Raw genomic sequence first — 18,304 nt, forward strand, 5'->3', positions numbered from 1 at the left:
GCATCCTGTTCTCACAGTGGCCAACCAGATGCCCCAATGAGAAGCTCACAAGCAGGATCTGAGCACAAGAGCAACTCCCCCTTCCCGGAGTTCCCCGCAACTGGTATTTTGCCTCTGACTTTGGAGGCAGAACATAACCATCTGGCTTTGTAGCCACTGATAGCCTCACTATTCTCCATGAATTTGTCTAATCCTCGTTGAAAGCCATACAAGTTGATGGCCGCCAGTGGATGGGGGCATGAGAAAGTGTATGCCACAGCACTGGGCAAATTTTAGGGGGCAAATTTTGTGCCTTGGGGCTGTGTCTCTTCATGGGTGACCTTCTATTGGCCCAAGGTCACCCAGAGAGTTTCATGACTGAGCAGGGATTTAAACCCTGGTCTCTCCCAGAGCCTAGTCCAACACAAACCGCTACTGCCCACTGGCTCATCACTGACGACACAACAGCAGTGCATCTGTAGTGGATTTATTCTGGATCACAGACCCTCCAAGTGGATGTATTATCCAGGAACAGTCCTGGGTTTACTGTCCCAGTTTTTTATTTGATCCCAGAATGTCCCGCCTTTCCTTAGGATGTCCCAATTTTCATTGGTGAAATGTTGGAGCGTATGGAGTTATGCAACCCCCGAGCCTTTAGAAAACATCTGAAGGCTGTATAGGGATTTTTTATGTTTAAAACATTTTTATATATGTTGGAAGCTGCCCAGAGTGGCTGGGGCAACCCAGTCGAATGGGCAGAGTATAAATAAAAAAAGTATTATCATTATCATTGTGGAATAAAGGACCCCTGACCATTAGGTCCAGTCGTGACCGACTCTGAGGTTGCGGCGCTCATCTCGCGTTATTGGCCGAGGGAGCCGGCATACAGATTCCGGGTCATGTGGCCAGCATGACTAAGCCGCTTCTGGCGAACCAGAGCAGCAAACGGAAATGCCCGTTGTATGTAGCGGTACCTATTTATCTACTTGCACTTTGACATGCTTTTGAACTGCTAGGTTGGCAGGAGCTGGGACCGAGCAACAGGAGCTCACCCTGTCACGGGGATTTGAACCGCCGACCTTCTGATCGGCAAGCCCTAGGCTCTGTGGTTTAACCCACAGCACCACCCGCGTCCCTAGCGCCACCTGTCCTATTGTGAAATAGGACGGCCCTATTTTCATTGGAGAAATGTTGGAGGGTATGGGATCATCTCCACATCGTTCTGCTTTATTAGTTGTTCTGAGATGCTTCCATGTTCTTTTGCTGTAGCCAGAATATTTGTGGTACAGTATAAAAATTTACAGGAGTTCAGCAGGATGCTATGGAACAAGCGCCCATTGGAAACAAAGCAGTGTGTCCGCACCAAAACTCTTGCAGGGGACAAATAGTTTTGACAGCGGGGTCACACATGACTGCTCTGATAGCATCATGAGCACAAATACTCATGAATGCACAATGAACAGGACATGGAGGGGTCTCAGATCATCGATTCCCCCCTCCGCCTTGATTCGGCTAGTTCCTGCCCACATCTGTCCAGCAGAGGGGGCTAGAGAACACATCCCTTTATCCACAGTTATTGAGGAAAAGTTCCTTCAATCCCATTAAGCAGTACAGGAATTTAAGTATGGAGTGCTTGGGATGGTGGGGTTTTGTTCTCTGAGATCTGCTGCGCAGTACTGGCTAGCTGTCAACACATGGGAGGAAGGCCCAAGAAGAAACATTAGCTGCGAGTTTCTTGAGCGGCCTAACCACTTAGACGCCCTGCAGGGGGGCTCCAGGAGGGTGAGAGTAACCTCAGAAGCCGGGCCTTGGTGCCAAGGAATGCTCAGCACTCCTTGGGTGCTAATTGCAAAGTCAGGATCGGTATGCTGACCCCACTGGAAGGAGGAAGGAGTGACGGGTGGCAAAAAGGCTTTGCGGGAGGGATTCAAGAGTCTTCCTCCAACCGACTCCAGATGGCTGCTCATCCCCCAGGCTGATTTACAGCTGAAGGGCTAAACTGAGACGCTGGTGGGGGGGAGAGACAGATACCTCAAGGAAGGAATGTTATGTGCCCTCCCTTAAACCCCTGAAGGCTTTGTTAGCTATGGGCCAACCTTTTTAGAGAATGAAATAAAATCAAAATTCTGCATCACTAATGCATGCTGAGCAACAATAGTTGAATTCTGCACCCTGGGTATGTTATGCAAATGTGATTTGCACAATTTAATCTATTTTGCATTACTTAATTCTGATTTTTTTTCAAAGCTACTATTGCATAATTACCTCCCTTTTTTCTGGTATAGTGGAGAAGTTGCAAGGAGCTATATGAAGCACTGCCCTCTGACATCTGGGAATCTTCAGGTTCAAACCCACCATTTTCCCAAGCAGATCTTCACAGAAAAATAAGGACTAGTAATTAAAAAAAAAAAGTTCCAAGGAAGGTGAATCTTGCCTCCTTCATTGTCAGAGGCAGTGTGCCTCTGGATACCAGGTGTGGGAACAGAAGGAGGGTATTATTTGTAGTTTCTGAGTCACCTTCAAAGGTAGCCCCATGTAGAGCACATTGCAGTAGTCCAAGCGGGACATAACCAGAGCATGTACCACTCTGGTGAGACAGTGCGCAGACAAGCAGGGTCTCAGCCGGTGTACCAGATGGAGAGGGTAGACAGCTGCCCTGGACTCAGAAATGACCTGTACCTCCAAAATTACTCCCAGGCTGCACATTTGGTCATTTAGGGGTAGTGTTAACCCATCCAGGACCAAGGAATCCCTCCCCCACTTGTCTCTCCCCTGTCCGCTAGAAACAGTGTTTCTGTCTTGTTGGGCTTCAACCTCAATCCGTTAGATGGTCCCAGTGACTAGACTGGTCCTGAATGGGGTGACCTTGTGTGCTCCTATTTAAATCAGCCTTTTTCTTGGAACTATAAGGACTAGAATCTTGCTTTATTTATGGAGGAAAAGACCATAGTTCGGTGCCATGTCGAAACCCCCAGGTTCAATCTCTAGCATCTCCAGGTATGCCTGGGGAAGACTCCTGTCTGAATCCCCAGAAAACTGCTGCCAGGCATTACAATGAGTGTAACATAGCTTCCTACGTTGCTTCAATGGCTGCTAGCTCTGATGACCATGTCCTTCCTCTGCACTCAGAGGCAGAAATGTTTCTGACTCTCAGTTGCTAGAAACCACAGGCGGGGACAGGGCTCCTGTGCTTGGGTCTTGCTTGAGGGTTACCCAGTTAGACTATCTGGATGGCCACTGTGAGAACTGGATGATGGACTACGTGGAACATTGGCGCAATCCAGTAGGTTCTTCTTATGGCTCCAAGGGTTCCAAGGTTCCAAGGGTGGAGGCCTAGACAGACGTTTGGTCTGATTCAATAGAACTTTGTACCTTATCAGGTTCTTATTCACAATTCCATTCCCATCCTCAAGACACTGAATCGGAATTTTGAAATGGGAGTGTCACCCAGCTGTTGTTTGCGCTATTTCATGTTTCTTTTCAGTCTTGTGCATGGAGACAGCAGTGGGATCAAGCCTGTGCTGTTCCTGTTTGCTGCAACAAAAACTCTCCTTATTAGTTCTCAGTCAGGAAAGGCCTGCAGAGTTTGATAAGGGCTCTTCTACACAACTATTTCTGACTAGCAGGCCAGACAGCATGCTCTAAAACCGGCTGCATCGCCTTGTTCCAAGAGAAACGACATACAAATTATAGCTGGATGTTCCCGCAGTGCCTTGACGCACCAGGCAAATGCCACTTGGTCAAATATGTGTAACCCACAGCCATAACTGGCAGCAAAGTCAGCTGGAAACTAGAGTCTCAGATCTTCCATTGATCAGGGAAAGGGGGAGCAGGCTTGTCAGAGGGCGATGTATGTGTGTGTATGCGTGCGTGAGTGAGTGAGAAGAAAGACCTCACTGGAATGGAATGTTTCCCAGCCTTGCTTCATCTCCCAGTAAAAAGCCCAGATGCTGTTTTGCAAAGGTTGAGTTTGGATCTCTCGTGCCCATATATGTACCTAGTTGTCCTTGCAGTCTTCAGGCCTAGGCTCCTAACTCCCCCACCCCACTCCCCCTTTATGGTATAGCAAATATGCCAACATGCAGGAGTGGATGGGAAAGGTCAAAGGAATTAGTAAGGCCAAAAGGCCTTTTTAAAAGACTATGTGTGTGATGGTTAGCACATCATGCTTTGGGAGAATGGTTGGGCTGAAGCCTGTTAGGGATGGGGAAGAAATTCAATTCAGTTCACGTTTAAACACTGTAACTCGTGGGTGTCCAACGAAGCTAAATGCTGGGAGATTTGGGACAGATAAAAGGAAGGGGCTTCTTCACACGGCACTGGGATTTCCTTTTGCACGAGGCAGTGATGGTCACCAACTTGGTTGGCTTTAAAAGAGGATTGGACAAATTGATGCAGGTGGCTACTAGCCACAATGGCTCTGCCCTGCCTCCATGGTCGCTGCAAACTGCTGCAGGGGAGAATGCTTTTGCGCTTGTGGGCTTCCCACACCAACTGTTCAGCCAATCTGAGAGCAAGATGCAGGACTCGATGAGCCCTTGGCTGGATCCAGCAGGCCCTTCTTATGTTATTAGGCTTTCCAGGCTGGTGCAGCTCGTGGATGTTAATCATAGGAATGCTTTGAGCTCTACGACACGGCTGGGGGATCCTGCAGGGCCGCTCAGGTGGGCTTCCAACTTGCTCCGGCCCCTATTTTCCTTGGAAGCAAAACCCCACAAATTTCAGCAGCGAGCCTCTCTAAGGGCAGCATCTGGGTTGGCCAGTGTGAGGACAGGATGGACCGCTGGCCTGATCCGTCAGCTAGACACTCGCTTCCCTGGCAGGCGAGCCTCATTGCTTTTCAACAGGCCTGCAAAGGGGGCTGGGAAGGTTCTCTTGCCTCTCATCCTCCCTTGCTTTCCCTTTGTGGTGGGGCTGGGGGTGGGTGCGGCGGAGCGAATGGAGAAGGATGCTGAGGTTTCTCTCTCTCTTTTTTTGCCGGCTCTGGCTTGGCGGCCTGCTCCCGTTGCCATGGCAACCCTGCAGCTGGAGCGAGAGCCGGGCAGGGAGAAGAAGGCGGCGGCGGGGGCCCCGCCTTCATCCGGGGCCCTCCGCGGCCGCGTGACGTCACCGAGAAGGCGGGGGGCACCGCCTCCCGGGTATTTCAGGGCGGGGCGCGGGGGCTGTCGGGAGCGGCGGCGCGGACGGAGTGGAGAGCAGGGGCGGGCCGGGGAAGGAGAAGCAGGCAGTCTGTGGCCATGGCCGGGGCGACCACCATCGAGGCGGTGAAGCGCAAGATCCAGGTGCTGCAGCAGCACGCCGACGAGGCCGACGAGCGAGCCGAGAGGCTGCAGAGGGAGGCGGAGGCCGAGCGCCGCGCCCGGGAGCAGGTAGGACGAGGGGGCGCTCCGTGGGGGCGGGCGGGCCGGTTGCAGGGAGGGCGAGCTCCCTCCGCCGCGGGGGCGCAGCAGCTGCTACCCAGAACCCTCTGCGCTTGGCCACTCTCCCAGAATCCTCTGCGCTTGGCCAAAGTGGCTCTAGTTCTGCTCAGAGAGGATCCTACTGAAATTTGACCAATGTCCTTCTCCATCAATGGTTCTGCTTCGAGTAAGGCATCGGGGATGGGCTCCAGGTTTCCCACGGTGGTGCCACTGGAGACCCTGTAAGGGTTGGGCTTGAGTACCAGTTGCCTGCCGGGCCTCGTCCTCTGGGGGTAGGCTGCTCCTACACATGGGTGCTCTGTTTGGGGAACATCGGAAGCTGCCTCCTACTGAGCCATTGGTCCATCTAGCTCAGTGTTGTCTACACTGAAGGGCGGCAGATTTCAGGCAGGGAGTCTTTCGCGACCTTACCTGGAGGTAGGTGCCTGTTGGGGATTGAACCTGGGACCTTCTGCACGCAAGGCGGATGCTCTGCCGCTGAGCCACGGCTCTGCTTGTAAGAAGATCTGTTCTGGATTGGGCCATTGGTCTATTTAACTCTGCATCCTTCCCGCCCACCCATCTTGCCTCTGCAGCTCCTCATCAGATGCTTTGCAGGAAGCTCCCAAGCCCTCTCCTACATGTGAACCCCAAAAAGCCTTATGAACAAGCCTACCACGTCTGATCCTGGAGCTGGCAAATAGTCCATATGGCTAGTGGCTATTGCTAGCCTTATTCTCCGTGCACTCATCTATTTTTGTTTTAAAGTTGGTGGCCGTCGCTGCATCTTGTGGCAGCAAATTTCCTACTGAGCGAAGGAACTCCTTCATTTGGCTGTCCTGAATCTCCAGCTTCATTGACTGATACTCCCTCCCCAGATTCTAGGATTAGTTTTCTTCCCTATCCATTTTCTCCACACCATGTATGTAATCTTATGCACCTCTGCCATGCACCCCCTCCTTACTTGCTCCTTACTTTAAAAGCCCCAGGTGTTTTAGTCTTTCCTCACATAGGGAAGTAGCTCAGTGGTCTTGCCAGGAAACTAAAATGGAGCCAACACACGTATGAAAGCCTGAGAAGAGCTTTTGTTGGGCCACTCCAGAGAGATCTCATAATCTAGCTGTGGCCCTTGCAGGATGCCCCTGGGGAGCCCTTAAGTGAGGGGTTGATGAAGGCAAGAGTTCCTTTCCTGTTTTTTTTTAATCCCCTAGCGACTGGTGTTTTTAAACATTTCTTGGTGGTATTCTGCCTTGAAACGTGGGAGGTTCCTATTTAACCATTGCGGCTGTGAGCTGTGCAGCATAAGAGTCCCACTGGATTGGGTAGAAAGTCTAGCATCCAAACAGTGGTAACAGTGGTCTGGTTCCCTGTCTTCTTCCCCCTGCTCTTCCCTCTTGGTCTCTAATTAGCTGCTTCTAGAAGCCCCTTGGGACCCAGGTGGCGCTGTGGGCTAAACCACTGAGCCTAGGGCTTGCTGATCAGATGGTCGGCGGTTCGAATCCCTGTGACGGGGTGAGCTCCCGTTGCTTGGTCCCAGCTCCTGCCAACCTAGCAGTTCGAAAGCACGTCAAAATGCAAGTAGATAAATAGGAACCGCTACAGCGGGAAGGTAAACGGTGTTTCCATGTGCTGCTCTGGTTTGACAGAAGCGGCTTTGTCATGCTGGCCACATGACCTGGAAGCTGTACGCCGGCTCCCTCGGCCAACAATGCGAGATGAGCGCGCAACCCGAGATTCGGTCGCGACTGGACCTAATGGTCAGGGGTCCCTTTACCTTTACCTAGAAGCCCCTTACCAAGGAGGAAGGTGATGCATGTTTACTGCTCCCTGAACACTAGGCAGCCTGTGACTATCAGAACATACAGCCTGCTGGGTCCGGCCAGGGGCCCATCTGCCCCAGTATCATGTCTTCTCAGTGGTCAACCATATGCCTGTGGGATGCCCGCAAACAGCCCCTGAGCACAAGAGCCACTCTCTCCTCCTGTGGTTTCCAGCAAGTTGTTTTCAGAACCATTATTGCCTTCCAAGTGTGCAGGCAGAGCCATAGCTGTTGCGTTTAGTAGCCATCAACAGCCCTGTCCTCCGCAAATGTGCCTAATCCTCTTTTAAAGCAGTCTAGGTTGGTGGCCATCACTGCCTCCTGTGGGTTCCATAGTTTTAACTATGCATTGCCCTGGTGGTTACATTCTTGGTCATCATGCTTCTCAAGAACATAAGGACTGTTCTGTCTGATCAGAGCACAGTCCAACTGGAAAGGTCACAAATGAATGGTGAAGGTGATGGCAACCGCCACCCCCCACATTGCTCATTTTCAGCCTTTTGGTGTTCGGAAATAAACTGCTTTTGAGCTTGCAGGTTCTGTATGGAGCTGTCCTGCCTCTTTCTTCCAGAAGAACCCTACTGGGTTAGGCCGAGGCTCCATCCTGCCCAGCATCTCGTTTCCTGCGATGGTCGCTGGATAGATCCCTCCAGGCAATCCAGAGAAGGCCACTGCCTTTTTGTTTTGTTCTGTTCCTGGTGCCTGATATTCAGGGGTAGACTGTCTCTGCACCTGGAGGTTCCGTTTTGCTGTAGGGCAACTCTTCCCTGTTTTCCTCCCTGTCTCTCTGATGTATACTGTGAAGGTATACTAGGAAGCCCCAAAGCAGGGCGTGGCAACAACAGCCCCATCTCATTCTCCCAAGCAGGGACGACAAGCACTCTTTCATTAAGGCGTATCCTCCACGAAGGTGGCTAATAATTCCCCCACCTTCTCCTTAAAAAGCTTGCGATATTACATCTTGTGAATCCCGTGCCTTTTAATTATATCGTGCGTGAAGATCAGAGGCTGCAAAATGCCTCGGTTTGCAGGGGAGGGGGTGGCTGCTCTTGGCCAGATGGACAAAGCAGCTCCAGGAGAGAATTGTGGGTGACTCAAGGCCAATGTTGCTGAGCGTAAGGGTGGGCCCACAACTTGGCAGCAGAGCTCCTGCTTTGCTCTTCCTCCATGGTACCTGAATGCCAGTTTCTGGAAGCATCTAGGTGGCCTCTGGGAGAACAGGATGCTGGACTAAATGGAGCTTTGGCCCTGATCCAGCAGGTGCACATGAGGTTGGAATCCTGGCATTTCCAGTTGAAAAGCACTAGGTAGCAGAGGCTGGGGAAGACTTTGAGTGCGGGGAACCCCAGAGTGCTGTTGCAAGGCACCCGGCTCTATATAAGGCAGAGACTTTGAAATGAGAGCATATAAAGTCACCCATCTTTTCTTATTCTGGGAGCCTTGAATAGGCAGCAGATTATGGATGAGGAACCTCTGGTTTCTCCTCCTGATGTTCCAGTGCCACGCCCCTGTCCATCCACTCTGATCTGTTGACCCTGGCTGCTTTGCCCTGCTGAAAATGTGTCCTTAAATGGTGATAGTTCTTATTGGCTTGGTTGGAGAGAGAGATATAGGTGTGTGTCTAGAAATCTCTGAATTTTCTGTGCAAAGCTACCCTTTTTGACCTGTTGCCCATGCCACTACTGGTGTGTGGTCCCTGGAAGATTGCCCATGTGGGAATGTGGCCCTAGGGCTCAGAAATGCACCCCCCCTCCGCAAATAGGAACCAGAAGAGACCGCAGGTCCCATCCTTAGAGGGGCATATGTTTGGTGGGGAATAGTGTGTGGTGCAAAGCAGTGAGGAATTCTGGATAGATGCTGGGGTGTGCCTATGTTTCTTCCATAGTGTGTGTTTGTGTGTGTGTGTGTGTGTGTGTGTGTGAGAGAGAGAGAGAGATCTTTCTCTTTGAGTGCCTAAATGCATTGCTCAAGGTAGCTATCAATAAGAAAGATCAATAATAGAATACAAGAAAGTACACCCCCCCCCCAAAAAAACCCAATTATAATCAGAGGGCTGTAGACCTATTGAAAAGAATGAGCTCCAGGTAGTCATGTTCATTCATATGAATGGGTCTACTCTGAGTAGGGTTGGCATGGATTATAATCCATGGACACATGGGGCAGATAAAAGGCCTCCCATCTTTTTCTTCTTCTTTAAACACCTCTTCCTGTTTATGCAGACATTTGATTTTAAGTCGGGGTTTTTTTTTATCAAGCAACCCACACTACCCATAAATGGATATGAAAATACAGAATGGAAAGAGACAAGCCGTTGCTTAGAGGCTTACACAGCAATGCCGAGCGATAGTCTTTGTTAAGTTCTGTATCAATATTTGCTTTCCTTCCCCATTCCTGAGTTTGCCTGCAGGGCAGAACATCAGTAGCCAGTTTGGGGGCGGGGAGGTGGGGCTGCAGGGGGAAATATTAGGGCTGGCCTAGGGCAGGGCTTCCTGATGGCATGATGTGGGAGGGTGGGCTGCAATCCTTCAGGGCTGCTCCCCTTTTGTGGTTCAGCTTTGTGAGTATTGGATGAAGGACCTCTGAGAGTTAGGCCAAGGGGTCTCTCCGCCATAGATCTCCTTTGAAAGGCGTTTTCCGGAAAGCCTCCTCCAAAAAGGGATCTTCTGGAAGCAGTGGGGTGACGCTTCTGCTTCCTGCTCAGGAAATGAGGCAGTTTAGGCTGGTGGGGGGAGAGGCAGGCTTCGCCCACGGTCCGCCCTGCTGGAGGGAATTGTGATCGCTGGTAAGAGCTGGGCAGTGCTCTGGATCTTGCAGAGATAGTTTATCCAGATCCCCCCCCCAATATATTGATCCAGTCACAGACCTCCCCCGTAGTTCAGCCCTTCACCCGGCCTGGCACCCCTCCAGACATTGTGGACTCCAACTCCCAGCACTCCCAGCAGCGGCCATTATGGGCAGTGATGGCCAGAGCCGTGGCTGATTCTTTTCTCCAGTTTGCTTGGATGCAAACCTTGCTAGGTTCAGTGGGTGAAGCCTGCTGCCCCTCTAGATGTTTTGGACTTTGCCCTGGCCAGCATGGCTGTCTTGGCTGGGGTTGATGGGACTTGTGGTCCAAAACATGTCATGGGGGCGTCAGGTTGGTGAAAGCTGCCATAATAGGTGGCTGAAGAGTCTGGTTGCTTTTCTGGAGTGGGGCACTTTTACAACACAATATCAAGGCTGACCAGCTTTGTGTCCCTTGAATACAAAGGCAAGGGGTCATCTTCCCCTGGCAATCTCTGCTTTGCTTTGATGATGAGTGGAGGCTGCAATGGACGAGTAATCTCTAGGGGGTCCCTTCACACTGCATTAGTGGTAGATTTACACCGAACCTCCCCAGACATCATTCTGCTGTATTGGTAGTCCTGCAATGTTTCCCCAATGTTGCTATGTTCTTGTCTTCTGGAGGGGTGCAAGAAAAGTGGGAATTCCCCCCCTCCCCCAAAAAGTAATGGAATTATAGAGTTGGAAGGGGTGTCTAGTCCACCACGCCACAATCCCTGGAGCAGTTAGAATTTACGATCATCCAATTCCCTGCAATGCAGGAATCTTTAGCCCAGGCTTCCTCAAACTCGGCCCTCCCGATGTTTTTGGCCTACAACTCCCATGATCCCTAGCTAGCAGGACCAGTGGTCAGGGATGATGGGAATTGTAGTCTCAAAACATCTGGAGGGCCGAGTTTGAGGAAGCCTGCTTTAGCCCAGTGTGGGGCTCAAACCCATGAGCTATATACCAACAGAGCTACCCCAGTCTCAGCTGTGGCATGAAAAGTTAAGGTTTCAGCAGGAAGCCATGGGACGTGTCCCGATCGGAAATGAAGCAGTGTGTCTGCCCCTCAATTTTTGCACATGCAAAACGGTACTGAAAGGCCCCAAGGTATTTCATTTGGCGCAGAGGGGTGCAAACCTGTCTCCAACCGTAACGTGACCTCTCGAGGAGTGAAAGAAGGCTCTGTGGGAGCTTCTGGTGAGCTTTCCTTCCCTCTCCCCCTTTTCCTTGAGAATGTAGACCACCCAAAGACGCAGATCTGGGTTGTCGGGCTGAGCCAGATATAAATCATTGGGTGATCTATGTAGTTTTGCACCACAGGCCTGGGAGCCTTGGTTTTGCTCTGGTCCACAGCTGGCTTCTTTTTTGGCTGATAGGGCTGCAAACGGCTGTGCTAGCTGGTACCAAGGCCTTGCCTTGTCTCTTTGTTAGGGCTGCTGTTCGGGAAACCAGATACTGCTCACAGCTGGTTTCTAACACCAGATTATCTTCAAGGGTGCTTAGGTATTGGATCTAAAGTGCATTTGTCTTGCAGCACAAGACTCTCCTTAATTGCCTGCCCATCCCCTTTATCACAGGCAATATTTTTTCTTCATGCTCGCCACTTCCCGTTGAATTTATGCATGCTTGCTGCTTGCTTGCATGCCCACTTCCCTTTTTTTTTATAAGCTCAGATAAGTGCAAATGTATTTTGCAGAACCCAGTTTCTGCCTGCCTGGGAGCAGTAAGGAAACAGACAGGGAACTGAATCTTTATCCCTCTACGGTACTGTAAAAATCGCCTTCTGAGGCATTGTTGGTCTGGCTTCAAAACACTGAGGGCAAGGAGCCTTGAGTTTAAAAAGTAGAAATCTTGGTAGCTGGGGAAGCGATGGAATTCAGTCAGTGTATGCTTAGTGTGAAGAAATCTCTCAAGCTGACACTTGTGACAAGAGGATGACCTCCGTTTTGAAAATGCCGAAAGTCTGGCAAGGTCGCACATTTGTTGGCATGGGAGATAAGGCGATCTGATAAGTGCTGCCATTGAAATGAATAGACCCAGGTTAGTCACGTCCATCAGTTTCAATGAATCTGCTTGGAGTGTAGTGCTGGATATGCAACCATGTTTATAATAAAATCAACTCTAGTAGCTGTAGCTACAGAAGGATATGCAGATGTTTATAAACAGCTGGAGCTTAGTAACTCAGGACACCAAGAGTTTAGGATCTCTGAAAGGAATTGACAGGAAGTGGCTCCTTTATAGCATGTTAGGGTTGTATCCCTAAATTGGGTGACACAAGTGCTTTTCAAATTAGAATTGATAAAATAATCAATTTCCGATTTGTAAATCTCCAGGTGATATTAGCATCTCAGCCCCTTTTCATAGATAACTGTGTAGTGTATATTGACGTGCAAATAAAAATCAGGTTGTGTTTTTTTTTAAAAGGCTATCAATAGCTACTAGTCACGATGAATGTTTGCTGCTTCCAGGATTAAAGGCAGCATGACTCCAAATACCAGTTGCTGGGAAACGAAGGCAGGAGGGGGGTTATTGCCTTTATATCCTGCTTTTTGGACTTCCTGAATAAATCAGGCTGCTCTGGGGGAGCCAGGATGCTGGACTAGATGGGCTTCCTGCCTCATTCCGAAGGGCCCCTTCCTATGTACTTCACATTCTTATGCCCCTTGGAACAGAAAGAAGGTAGCATAAGGTTCTCAGGCTTGGTCCATTTTTTTAGGTAATAGAATATGGTTCCACCGGCACCGTACATTTAATTTATTTTTTAAAATCTATATACCACTTGATTGTAAGAAAAACAAACCCTTAAAGCATTAACATTTAACGCAGGATGATACCACTTTGAGCAACCTTCCCCAAAGAATGCTGGGAGTTTTGTAATTTAAGGGTGCTGAGAGTTGCTAGGAAAGGTTCCTTATTCCCCTCCCAGAGCTGCAATTCCCAGAGTGGTTTAACTCCAAACCCTCTTCCCAGGGAACTATGGGAAACGTTAGTTTTGTGACATGAGCAGGGGGGATCCCTGCATACTTAAACTACGGTTCCCAGGATTTTTTGGGGGAAGCCACAGCCGTGTTAAAGCAGCATTGTGCCACTTTGACAGGGCAGATGGAGCCTATGTCAGCAAACTCAGTAAATATCTCAAGTCTTGCGTTGGCACCTTGGACAAAATCCTGGGAATTTGGACGAGTAGCCACTTTTGAAATAAAAACTGGGTTGTTAGCCGGAGACTCCCGTTGACTTTCAGAAGCCCTTCGCTTCTCCCGTCGGCTTTCTGAGCCTCGCGTGAAAACTCCAAGTGCCCATAGGGACTAGAAACCTTTAAAAAAGTTTAAATATAGGCTGAGCTCATTTGGCATATTCTGCCTCTCTGTATATTTTTAGTGTTTCTGGGTGTGGGCTAGGTGCCAGCTGGAAACCAAATACCTGGCAAATGGATGCTGGTGCTTGGCTTTTCATTTGGGGCTACCTTAAAAACTGCTATGGTAGGGTGGTTGTTGTTTTGGAATTGCAAGTCACCATTCCAGTTTGGAACAGGACTCTCAAGTTTCAAGCTCCTGCTTCAGTTGCTGTAACTGCAGCTTGTGTCGGCTGAGGCTTATAGGACTTGGAGTCCATAACATCTTAATTTTGGGGTGGGGGGTGGCACCTGGCTGGCCAAGGCTGAGCTTCAGCTCTAAAATCTCCATGTCACCACCTACTTGTGTCCATGCGATGCTTCGTTAATCGACTCTTGATCTTTGGCTTGCTGGCTAATTCATTGCAAGGATTGCTGAGCTAACTGGTCTGGATTAACATCCGAGGCTTTAATACCCTTAAGAAAAAATCCTCCCTATAAGTTTTTTTTTTACCTCCAAGTTCTTAACTCCCTGAAGCTGGCACAGAGACCTTTCTGTTCTCAAGTTGACTTCCCTCTTAGTGTGAAAATCCCCCCCCCCAAGGTAGCTTTTAAACCACTTTGCACCCTCCAAAAAAACAACTAGGTAGTAAATGCATATAATCCATCTCTTTTTCTCTTTCCCCCACCTCCCACTGGCTTGCTGGTCTGGGATGAGTCGCCTTGCTGGGAAAGTAACTTGTCAGCAGGTCTGTAGCCAAGAGTGAAGATTTATAGCATCTGAACAAGGGAGACAGCTAGTCTGGGGAAGCAGGCAACTATCTGGCCATTGGGACACCCCCCCCCCCCAGCCTTCCTTTCAAGCTCGCTGAGAGCAGCCCAGTTGCACAACAGCCTGGTCACTGGGAGATGCCTAACTTTGGCGAAACGGCCTCAGGGGAGAGCCAAGGTTTGGCAGAAGAGCACATAAATCTCCCGCAGGGTACTGATACGGCCTCGTTTATGAGTCTCTCCTTGTTTGTGGCTGCCAGTTCGGTTTGCAGGCCCAATTCAAGGTGCCCAGTGTTAGTGTTTGGGGCCCCCAATATCTGAAAGACTGCCTTTTTACCTACAGACCCTCCTGCATGTTAAGCTCTGCAACGGGAACCCTCTTGGTGTTTCCGTGAACCTCAGAAGTTTGGGGGTGGTGGTACAGTAGAGGGCCTTCTAAGTTGTGGAATTCCCTCTTCACCGTGGAACCAACTTTTGGCGAATGCTGAAGACGTACTTCTTTATCCTCATGTCTGAGATGTGTTTTCAGGGGCCTTCCTGTGACTGTACTATGCTTTTAGTTCAGTTTTTTAACTTTTAAAAAATGTGTTTTTTTTAAATTGTTGTAATATGCCCTGGGACACCCTGGTGAAGGGCAGGTAATAAATTTGATGATGATAGCACTCCAGAGCTGCAGAGTGAGTGGGGCTTCCCTGACAGAACATGGCAAGAACCCTGATGAATCAAAGCCACAGGTCCTTCTAGTCTCACATCCTCTGTTCCCAGGCCGTCAGTGTTCGAAATTAGTCAGGCGCATTTTGCAGTATTGGTAACTTGCGACCAAGTGAAGATTCCTGGGCACCAGGATGGCGCAGGACATCTCCCCCATCTGGAGGTGCATGCCTGGGGATCACTGGATCTTGACTGTTTTCACACACTAGCTGCACATCCTGCAGAATTCTATCAATTATATTTTATCTGCACAATCAGAATCAATTTCAGGAACCAAAATGCTTTTTTATGTGTAGCCTGAGCCTCAGCAGTAAACAACCTTATAGCTGATTGTTGCCGCTGGTCTTCACTTACCCCACCCCTCTGCCCTGCTCACGGTTGTGAAGAATATCCCTACGCCATGAACGGTCTGCATCACCATTAAGAAAAAGAGGTCAGAATAGGCCTATATATGTGGACTTTCCCTGGATCAAGGGGCTTTTCTTCTTCAAATTCTCTAAGCTCTTAACCTAGATTATGGTTGTCATCTGAACTAGCCAGATGTTTAACTGAGAATCATTCCCAGTCAGCCCATCATTTGAAAAACAAGACTTTAGAGCCGTCTTACCCCAAAAATGGCAACTACTAGACACTCCGTTTTGGCGACTCTAACCCTGGTTTAAGGAGCCATCCGGCACCTAGCTTTTATATCTGAGTTTCTAACATTGCAAGCCTTCCATTCATGCTTTTAGAAAGGCCACAAACAGACCCAGTAGCTTCCTAGCATTCAGTGGTACACTTCCTTCTTCTGTGGAGGTTTTGTTTTGCTGTTGTGGCAGGCAAGCTTTCAAGCATTCATGCACTGGCCTGATTCCCTCTTTGGAGAGGCAGCATGTCTCTCCATATCTTGCGACAGCAAACCAGTAACTTAGGTCTGCAAATGTGCTTATAGCCAGATGTATTTCCTTTGGATTTTTATGCTGAGCAGAAATCGCTTGGAAACAGAAACTCAGATATATAAGATAATCTCCAAATGGCATCTTAAACTTAGGTTACAGGCACCACAACGGAATGTCCAGGGACCATTTTATTTTTAAATGGAATTTAATATTATTTTTCATTTCTATACTGCTTTGTATTTTACTTCCCTGAGTGAGTAGTACGGGGTTCCCTAATCCTCCAGAGTGTCGATAAAGATCTCAAAGAAACGCTTGCCAAATAACGCTGTGCACACCCCTTTTAATTGATTGCCAACAAAGAGGAATCCTTTGAGATGGGCAAGTGAGCAGAGGGTAACCCGGCTTCGTGGTGGATCCCAGATGGAAGCTGCTGGATATTTTTTTTTGGGGGGGGGAACCGTGGAGTAGAGGGGGGCAGCATATCGATGTGGGTGGGAAACTCTCAAGAGTTTTCTTTGACCCACCCAGATCACCCACGTTGTCATTCCTCGGAGTTTCTGGCCTTCAGATGCAGCTGGGCGTGAGAGAAGCATCTGGTCTTGCGGCACTTGAAAGCTTTGCTGAATCTGATCACAGGCAATCCTCTTCTCAAGCAATCGGGTCCTGGGTTCTGCCTTCTGTGCTGAGGCTCGTGGGCATTCCACTGACCTGTGGCTGCATGCAGGCTTGTTGCGATAATAATCTGAAGAGCCCCAAGGCAGAATTGTCCTGTGTCTCCGTTCTGGCCGCTTGAAGCAAGTGCAGCGTGTTGCACAGATGTTGTGTGCCGGAAACTCAATAGCTGGGGCTGTGAGTGTTTGCCCAAATGCTGAACTTTTTTTTAAACAATCTAAATTCCATAACTTAGGCTGCATACAGTCCATACACTTGTCTTCTCCCATAGAATCCTGGGAACTGTAGTCCTTGGAGGATTCTGGGAATTGCAGCTCTGTGAGGAGTAAACTATACTTCCCAAGATTCTTCAGAGGCACCCCGTGCCCTAAACATTTGATGTGTATGCAGCCCTGATTAAATCTAAGCTGCCTTTCCTGAATGATCAAGTTTTTGCAAGGCCTCTCCCATAACCTGTTAGATGCTTTTATTCAACCTCCCGCCTGAATTGAGCACTTGCTACTTGAATATTTTCCCCGCAGAATATATCTGTGGTGCTGAGGGCTGGAAGCTCAATTACTGAAAACAGCCGCCGCCAACTTGAGTTCTAACACTGATGAAAAGGCAGCCGCATATGTCTAGGAGGGGATTGAGGAACCTCAACATTATGAGTTGAAGGTTCCCTCGGAGTGAGAAGCACGGGCTACCCTAATCCCCCAGAGTTGATGAAGATCTCAAAGAAACATTTCCCAAATAAAGTTGTGCACTGCGATCCTTGGTGACTGGAGGGCATGCCACTTTTAACTGACTGCCAACAAAGAGGCAATCAGCGAGTATTTCTTTGTACTTCGGGATCTTGTCCTGGTCGCTTGCCTTTTGGGGATGGGGATAGTGGGGAAGGGGAGTCTTTATCTTGGCTTGATAACCACACTGCTGTTCAGCATCCACAGGCAGGCCGAGTGCGCTTTCTGCCATGTGCGGTGAGCGAAACTGAGTGCAATGCAGAAATGTGGTGGAAGAGGCCTGAGCGGTGGAGGGTGAGAAAGTCAACGCAGATCCCAGGGAGGAGGGTGGCATCGAAAGAGAGCCCCCGAGTGACACAGCCCTGTCTCTGTGACTGGCACCCTGGTACAGAAGCGCTCGGGCAGACTGTGGGGCCCTGTTCCAACATCTGTGCGACTTTAAGTTCCTCCATGACCTCAGCTCAAAGCTATGTGCACCAAAATGGAGTCTCATCGTCTAGGATTGAGATGTGATTTGCATGCTCTCTCTCCGTCTCTCTGCTCTCCCCGCCCCCCTCTCTCTCTGGTCTGTGACGCTCATGGGTTTTGTGGACACAGCTCCGGCCATGTTAGTCTCCCAAAAACTCCTCCAGGCTACTCCATCTAAGGAAACTCTGAAGATGAAAACCTTTGGGTGAAGCCTGGGGAGAGGAGCAATCCTACTATACACAGATATGCCGAGTAAACATATAGCAAATTTTCTGTGTGGATTGTGGGGCAGAAATTTCTTTCATTGACTTTGCTGTTGGAGTTGCATTTTGGGGGGCAGGGCGGGGGAAGAGAAGTTTTAACTTTGGTACCAAGAGTCCAGGTGTGTATAAATAGAACGCCATCTGCCGTTCCAAAATAGGGAGTGATCTGATTGATGGCAAATTAACGCTCCGAAACAAAGCAGGCGTTCTAATCCAAGCTTGGCAAGAGCTGTTTGGATGGTCGCCTGTGGCGCTCCTGCAAAATCTCTAGGTGACTACCTAAGGGAGTCCCCCTCCAATCCCTGAAATTGGGGGCGCTTCTCTTTCAAGTCTGCAGATGCTTAGTACTTGTGTGTGTTTCTTCGCATTCATCCCCCAAACTATTAAGGAATGCAGGCAATGGGGAACCTCAGGCCTGGAGGCCAAATCTTCCCCTCCAGATTAGGGCTGGACAATCGTGGTACACTGATACATCCCGATGTC

The 18,304-nt window shown here is 49.4% G+C and overlaps 1 protein-coding gene across 23 annotated transcripts in view; it reads left to right on the top strand.

Annotated features, from left to right (window-relative positions):
- The window catches only part of TPM3 (tropomyosin 3), a 65,266-nt gene that overhangs the window by 11,417 nt on the left and 35,545 nt on the right, over positions 1–18,304 (top strand). For 12 of the 23 annotated variants that reach the window (XR_015947491.1, XM_088659709.1, XM_060269660.2 and 9 more), the window contains exon 1: positions 5,165–5,348. The exons of the other annotated variants lie outside the window; for them this stretch is intronic. Coding sequence is in view for 11 of the 12 variants with exons in the window: in XM_088659709.1 (XP_088515835.1) it covers positions 5,217–5,348 (132 nt within the window). In the remaining variant the exon portion in view is untranslated. Of the gene's footprint in view, positions 1–5,164; positions 5,349–18,304 lie in introns of those variants that run through there. 23 annotated transcript variants of the gene reach the window in all.

Source organism: Zootoca vivipara, chromosome 16 (genome assembly GCF_965207765.1).
Source record: "Zootoca vivipara chromosome 16, rZooViv2.hap1.1, whole genome shotgun sequence".
NCBI classification, from domain to species: domain Eukaryota; kingdom Metazoa; phylum Chordata; class Lepidosauria; order Squamata; family Lacertidae; genus Zootoca; species Zootoca vivipara.